Source organism: Neoarius graeffei, chromosome 3 (assembly GCF_027579695.1).
Source record: "Neoarius graeffei isolate fNeoGra1 chromosome 3, fNeoGra1.pri, whole genome shotgun sequence".
NCBI classification, from domain to species: Eukaryota; Metazoa; Chordata; class Actinopteri; order Siluriformes; family Ariidae; genus Neoarius; species Neoarius graeffei.
Genome location: NC_083571.1, coordinates 28,507,523 through 28,515,053, shown reverse-complemented (window position 1 = coordinate 28,515,053; position 7,531 = coordinate 28,507,523). Strand labels below are relative to the sequence as shown.

The 7,531-nt window shown below is 39.2% G+C and overlaps 1 protein-coding gene across 1 annotated transcript in view; it reads right to left on the bottom strand.

Moving 5' to 3' along the window:
- The window catches only part of ugt8 (UDP glycosyltransferase 8), a 99,434-nt gene that overhangs the window by 28,838 nt on the left and 63,065 nt on the right, over window positions 1-7,531 (bottom strand). Inside the window, exon 3 of the mRNA XM_060916594.1 lies at window positions 2,872-3,014. Coding sequence (XP_060772577.1) covers window positions 2,872-3,014 — 143 coding nt within the window. The remainder of the gene's footprint in view (window positions 1-2,871; window positions 3,015-7,531) is intronic.

Here is a 7,531-nt window from a genome sequence, read left to right as displayed (position 1 = left end):
CAGGAAGTTGCCAGGAGGTGCATCTGTAACTATGGGTGTGTTTTGTTGAGTGTACGTGTATACTGGAAGGGATACTGTCAGTAAATTTACTGTATAGAACACAAAAAAGATAAAATGTGGAATTTTCCATGATATCTGATGTCCAGATCACCATGGAGTTATGCCTGGACCTTTTTTTTTTTTTTTACATCAGTTTATCATCACTGGTTCACTTGCTTCTAGCCACATGAAAAGGGTACATAAAGTACCAGTCAAAAGTTTGTGCACCCCTACACATCATTCAGATCCAGGTTTTTCTGTATTTTGTCTTTTCTTTCTTCATTGTAGAACAATACTAAGGACAACAAAACTATGAAATAAGTTATGGGACATGTATGGAATCATGTGATCAAAAATATTTCATATTTTAGATTCTTCAGAGTAGATGCTTTGCACATTATGGGAAAAGAAAAATAAGTTCTCTCATTCTTTTTTCCTTTACTTTGAATAATACTGTATTGTCATGAGGTTAATTTGAACATACAACCCTGTTACACAAATTATAGACTCAAGTAAATTATTTAAAAAAAAAACCCCACAATATCAGTAAACCATTAGTCTTTAATATTCCCATTAAAGGAGAACTGAAGGCAATTTTTTTTATTATCAAAATTCTATTTCTCATTTTATTAAATATAGGAATGCATTTTTGATTGCTATTTTGTCGCTGCTATAGTAAGTTATGAGCGTTTGAAATATGCTCTGTAATACATCAGTCCATATGTCAAAGCGATGGCCGTAAACGAGACTCGTTGAGACCTGTGCGAGACATCGTAGGACGGAAGTAAAACGTACAGCGGAAATCAAAGCGACCGACATCTGCCAACGTTGTCAAAAGACGCACGCGTCCTCTTTTGAATGCTGACGTAATCAAACTGGAAGTTTTGTTTGTTTTGAAAGCAATCAGGAAAGTTTGAAAAAAGTAGGCAGTAATCGTCATTTAAACTCGTTTTTGTGCAATATTTCATTTGGAAAACAGTTTTCAAAATGGCGGCACTGACACCTGGCCGACACTTCACGTTTCGAAGTCTTGCACAAGTCTTGAAGATCGTGCAGATAAGCGACGCCTGCCGTAGACCAAACAAACTAAATTCAACATGGCTAAAAACCGAATAGGCCAATAAGTATAATATTTAATTGTAATTAGTTACCAATACGAGTCACAATATAAGGTTACTAAAACCGAAAACGCAATTGAATAACACGTTAACCCCTTCAATGCCCTTGGACGAGTTACGTACGTCATGAAATCTTTTACTGCTGTGCCTTATGATGTATGCCACTCATCATAAACACCTCCTTTTATGTACCTTACATGGCATATTACTTTTATTTCACAGTGGCACATAATGCGAGTTGGTCTAGTGGTTAGCATGTCTGCCTCTTGATCAGGAGATCACGAGTTCTATTCACGGTTGGGTCATACCAAAGACCATCATAAAAATGGTACCCAGTTACTTGGAATGCATGGACCTTTGTTATACACTCTGTTTCCAAGTACTAGTAATTCATGTTTATGGACAGGTTCTCATTGACAAGACCCGTTGTCTTGGGGGTTTTTTTTTAAGTTGTTTTTGATTACTAAAGTTATTTTTACTCTACAACAGTGTTTTTTGTGATTTTTCTATACAAATATTAAAAATATAAAAGTTCTGAACAAGTTAGAGAAAGATTATCAGAATGTCCCAATTCTGACCTATTTTTGTCCTATATGCCCAGCACATTACAATTAATTATGGGTGGCAGCCAAGGGGTTAATTAAGAAATAAAGCAAGTTTAAAAATGACTTCAGTTCTCTTTTAATATCATTCATTATGAAATGCCACTCTATGATAAAAACTCGAACATTACTCATTTGAGTAAAATGGTACCCCAAACATGCACAGCTTCTCATTGGCATGATAATATTATACATACACTCACTGGCCACTTTATTAGGAATACCCATACAGCCACTGTTTTATTTAATCAGCCAATCCCTTGATGCATAAAATCATGCAGATTCAAATCAAGACCTTCAGTTAATGTTCACTTCAGACATCAGAATGGGAAACATTGTGATCTCAAAGTGTGACTTTCACTGTGGCATGGGTGTTGGTTTGAGCCAGATGGACTGGTTTGAGTATTTCAGAAACTGCTGATCTCCTGGGGTTTTCACACACAACAGTCTCTAGAGTTTACACAGAATGGTGCGAAAAACAAAAAACATTGAGTGCGCGACAGTTCTCTGTGTGGAAACAAACGCCTTGTTGATAAGAGAGGTCAGAGGAAAACGGCCAGACTGGTTCAAGCTGCCAGGAAGGACACGGTAACTCATAACTCTTTACAACCGTGGTGAGTAGAAAAGCATCTCAGCATGCAACAGCAGAAGCCCGCATTGGGTTCCACTCCTGCAGCCAAGAACAGGGATCTGAGAATCAAGAACAAGTTCCTATTAAAGTGGCCGGTGAGTATTGAAATGTGCTGTTTTATTCTTGTTGTCACCCGAGGTTTAATGTTTGTTTATAGAAGTTAGTGAACATTATATGATTATTTAGGCCCTGATAAATAAAAACAGAACTGAAGGATGATGTACTCTTTTTTTTTTTTTTTTTCCATGACTGTAGTTCATCTTAGGGAGATTCATATCACAATGCTGCTGAAGTCCAGAATCTGATTGGTCAGAAGGTGTTGACCGAGTCCCCATATAATAATAATAATAATAATAATAATAATAATAATCAGAACAAGCTGCCATTATTATTATCATCATCATCATTTTTGCTCATATCCAGCTGCCGAGATTCCGGTGCAATCCTAAATAAATCAGTGAGCGGGCAGCAGTATTCCTACCTCCAGATGACTTTCTGAGGTAGTCGGCTCAGCGCTCCTGCCAGCTTGTAACTGATGTCATCAGAGAGGTACTTCACCCCTGCGCCGAACGACACCACCACAAACCCGTGCTCGTTCGTGTCATTTACCCAGGCTGCAAATTCCTGAACACACACACACACATATACATACAGCCTGAAGTAGTAAAAGCTCATGAGGTTTTTACATAAATTTGAATTCTGTTTGTGCGTCAGAGAAAGCGAAAGCACAGAAAACCTGAATGTTTAATCATTTGTTGGACATTTCCTTTCTGTCCCCAGTGTGTCGGTGATCTTAGAACTGTACATTGTGCCTGATATAATGACCTTGACGTCATGCCAGCATTCAAGCTCCTCTTCACGTCCCACAAAAAGACAAGGGAACAATAGATAAAGCGTTGAACTGACCTTCTAAATGAATTTAACCTTATATGCTTCACTCTCTGCATCAAACTAAAATTAAAGGCATTCTCCTGTTTTTGGAAGTCAACTTAAATCTTCAAAAATCTTTCAGTCTTCTAATACTCTCACTTTTGAATACAGTACCATGATGTGCTTGTGAATGACATTCAGCCTGGAGTTTCTCTCGGCTAAGACGTGTACACTGCAAAAAACGATATCTTAGCAAGTGAAAATATCTTGAAAATAGTTTAAACGATCTCACATTTCCTATTAGAAGAAGAATACAAGACACCAATTCTGAGATTATTAAACCTAGTTCTAGATTGCAACCAATTTATCCTACGATGTCTTATCAAGTAAAGTGTCAGCTAAACTAAGTCAAACTGGTTCAAATTAGCATTGAATTTGAATTCCTTGAAATGAACACGTCAGGGAAAACATATATTGGATAACACGCACTATTATCTAATGAGGGTCTGTGTCAGCACTTTGGCATTTACGGATTAATTAGTGCAATCCATGAGTACTACAAGAAAAACAGACAAGTTTGTATTGTTTTCTCAAATATTAGCCCACTGTTCGGATATTAGCAAGGATCTGCTGCAGAACGCAGTTTGTTCATAGCATGTGATTGGACGATTGTGTTAGTATGGTAGCGTATCCTAAGAATCAGAAGGGGTTTTGTGTCAGTTGCGAGTCCAGCTGCACCAGAGTGGCCCGAGTCGGCCTGGCACTGACAATCCGTCCCTTACACTGGTCCCACTGTGCTCCACACACGTTCCACAATGGGTACATTTAACCGTACGACCCATGTCCACACATACACGCACGCACACACTCATCACATACTGGCCCAGAAGGCACACAATGAGCTCCTTTCGGTGATTGGTATTCCAAAATTGCAAGTCTAGGCTAAAGAACCCCCCACTCCTCTTCTGTGCGCTGATCCTCGCAACTGCTCGCATTTATAATGCCGGCCTTTGTGATCCCACAGACTGTGTTTGAAGTAGGAGCTGAAAAAGAAGAAGTTTGCAAGTAGGAAAAACATGAATGCATGTAGACTCTACAGCCGTTAGGGCCAGGCAATATGATAAAAATATCAATATTGTGATAAATTACATCACAATACACTTTTATAGCAAAGTGATAAATGTATGGGGGAAAAACTCTGGCTTTAGATCAGCAAGTTTTTAAACAATGATCCCCTGATGTGGTCTTATTTATCAATATTATCAGTTACGCATTAGAAGGAAACAGTTGTCACTATTCGGTCATGTTAGCTGTTGGCGCCTACAAATTCAGGTTAATCTCTCCTACTAGCAATTCTTCATCTCAATTCACACCATATACATTTTTAAATATTTTAAGTATTCAAGCATCTTAAGTCATCGGATTTGTCCGCATTTCAAATGATGTTTACACAGAGTGGTCCAGCCAGTATTTTTTTTTTTAAATCATACACCGATATACTCTTAAAGTAAATTATCAAAATGAATTATCACCAGATGTTTGAAAAAGAAAAACATTAAAATGGCACCTTGTCCAGTTGGTCCTTGGGTGGTGTGATGCAGCTGCCACTTCCTCACAACTGATCCAACAGTGACTGATAGGAAGAATCTATGTTCACTATCATTTATTTCCCAGATCTGATCATTTCCAGGGTGGCTGAATACTTTTGCTAGCCACTGTACATGAATTTGTCAGAGACTGTAGGTTGGTTGGTTGGTTGACATTTCAGGGTTGAGTCTTCCTCTGATAAGGTTTGACACATTTTGCTTTTTCCAAATTACAAAACAGTTACTGTAGAAAGCAACCCACACCCCAAAGTCTGACGTTCTTCACTGACCTCCATAAATGTCATAGAGCACAGATGACAAAACACTTACTAGGACACTAAGAAGACTCTGAATCATAGACCCCATATTTGAGTCACAACATTATACTACCTTTTCACAGTCTCAAATTTATTATTCCAACATTTTGAATGATATTTTGCCCACCCTTGAAAGTCATCCTGAAAGTGAGGAAGGTCCAACTCTAAGGTTTTTTCACCATTATCTTTTGACTACGGAGACTTTTGAAGCCCCTATTTTGTCCCTTGAGTTAAAAAGCTCCACCCTTGTACACCAGCCAGACCTACAAGCATTATTACAAAAGACTTTGCCAAAAATTGAGAAATTAAGAGCTCTAATAGCTTCTCATGGTCATACTCTGAAGCACCAATCACAAATGTCCACTTTGGGAGATGCCCATCTGGCAACTAGTTCAGTATGGGAGACTATTAACCTGCTTCACCTCAACCATCTGGCAACTAGTCTACTACAAAGGACAGTTAATCTGCCACAATTCAACCATCCAGCAATTAGTCCAATGTGAGGGAATGGTAACCTGCCACAAGGACTTGTAACCTGACAACTCAATAATCCATCACTAATACTTCCCTCACAACCTGACACACCAGGATTCAGTACTCCAGTACCTAACCATCTGGCAACTAGTCTAGTAAGACGAACCGTTTACCTGCCACACCTATCTGGCAACTAGTCCAGTAAGAGGGACCGTTTACCTGCCGTACCTCAATCATCTGGCAACTAGTCCAGTAAGAGGGACCGTTTACCTGCCACACCTGGTAACTAGTCCAGTATGAAGGGATGGTAATTTTCCACAGGTACTTTTAACCTGCCACACCACAATAATCCGTCACTAATACTTCCTTCACAACAAATACACAAGTTTTAACCTGACACACCATTACCCAACCATCTGGCAAATAATCCAACATTAGGGACCGCTAATGCACCACTCCTCAACCATCTGGCAACTAGTCCAGTATAAGGGACAGTTAACCAGCCACACCTCCATCATTAGGCAAGCAGTCCAGTATGCAACAATCTGGCAACTAGTCCAGTATATGCGCATGGTAATTTTCCACAGGAACTTTTAACCTGCCACACCTCAATAATCTATCACTCATACTTCCCTCACAACTTCTTCTTTAGTACCACAACAGGTCACACAGATTTTGCCAAACTGGCCCTCACTGTGTCCTTTCTAACAATTTTAATTGTTCCACAGTATGTCCGAGGACTATGGCCTCAACTTCTGAACAACTGCTGCAAAGATTGTGTGTCTGATATTGGTGTTCCTAGCACCTGTGAATGGGATCACAAGCTTTAACTGGTGCACCAAGATAACAACCCAACCTTGGATAAGATTATCTGATTTTAAATGATCCCTCATGATTATCAACAATGATAAAGCTCAACAATGCCCAGTCCTCACTAAACTCAATACACCTTCACTCAGAAACTAAAATATTCACACAGCCTCCAGAGCCTGTGAATATCTACTGTTCCCATCTCACACCAGCAGTTCTCCAACACAGGGAACGAGAAGGCCTGTATTGTAGTAGAGACTTGTATCACAAAAGTTCCTGCCCAAGTAAACCTGAATGATCACCTGAGAGACTGAGGCATGGATTTTAAACTTGACTTGACCATTTAGACCATATAATCCTGAGGAACTAGGAAGCTTCATTTTGGTGAGTTTATTGACTTTATACATGTGGACATTTCATGACAACTCTTCCAGTAGTGTGTACTGGAACTGGGATATGGCAGGGAACAAAAATGGGTACAGGTGTTGCATACATACATGCAACACCTATACCCCTTTTTGTTCCTTGTAGAATCCTAGTTTTACTCTCAAGTTGGCAGGAGATGAAGATTGCAAAGAACTAAATCACAAAAATGCATAATTCATTTTCTGTATTCATGTCTGGCAGCCTTTACCATATAAGTGAACTGACCAGGCAAATTGATCTGACCTCTGCTGGTTTGTTATAACCCAATGTGCGAATTAAATTTGTCTTGTTCTTGTGTTCATTCTAAAGGAACCCTGTTAACCTCATTGGAGTTGCATATTTGTTTATATTTTGGGGATATCAAACAAAGAACTGGAAGCAGGAGAGATTAGTCAAGAGTTTCTGTGAGATTGGGCAAGTATGGCTGGAGTATCTGTGGAAGTGAGTGTGGGTTTTAAATACAACCATCCCTACAAATTCTGACACTCCAAGTGGTTCTTCAGGTCCTTTAAGGCCCTGGCAATATATTATTCTACTCACCGCCTTCAAGTGAAACAAGAACTAATGCATCATACAATCTAAATCACCAGGTTTCCCCAGGATAAAGCATTGCCTTATTGTACAAAGATCCTCCTTATTTGCAATAATGCCCCAAGGT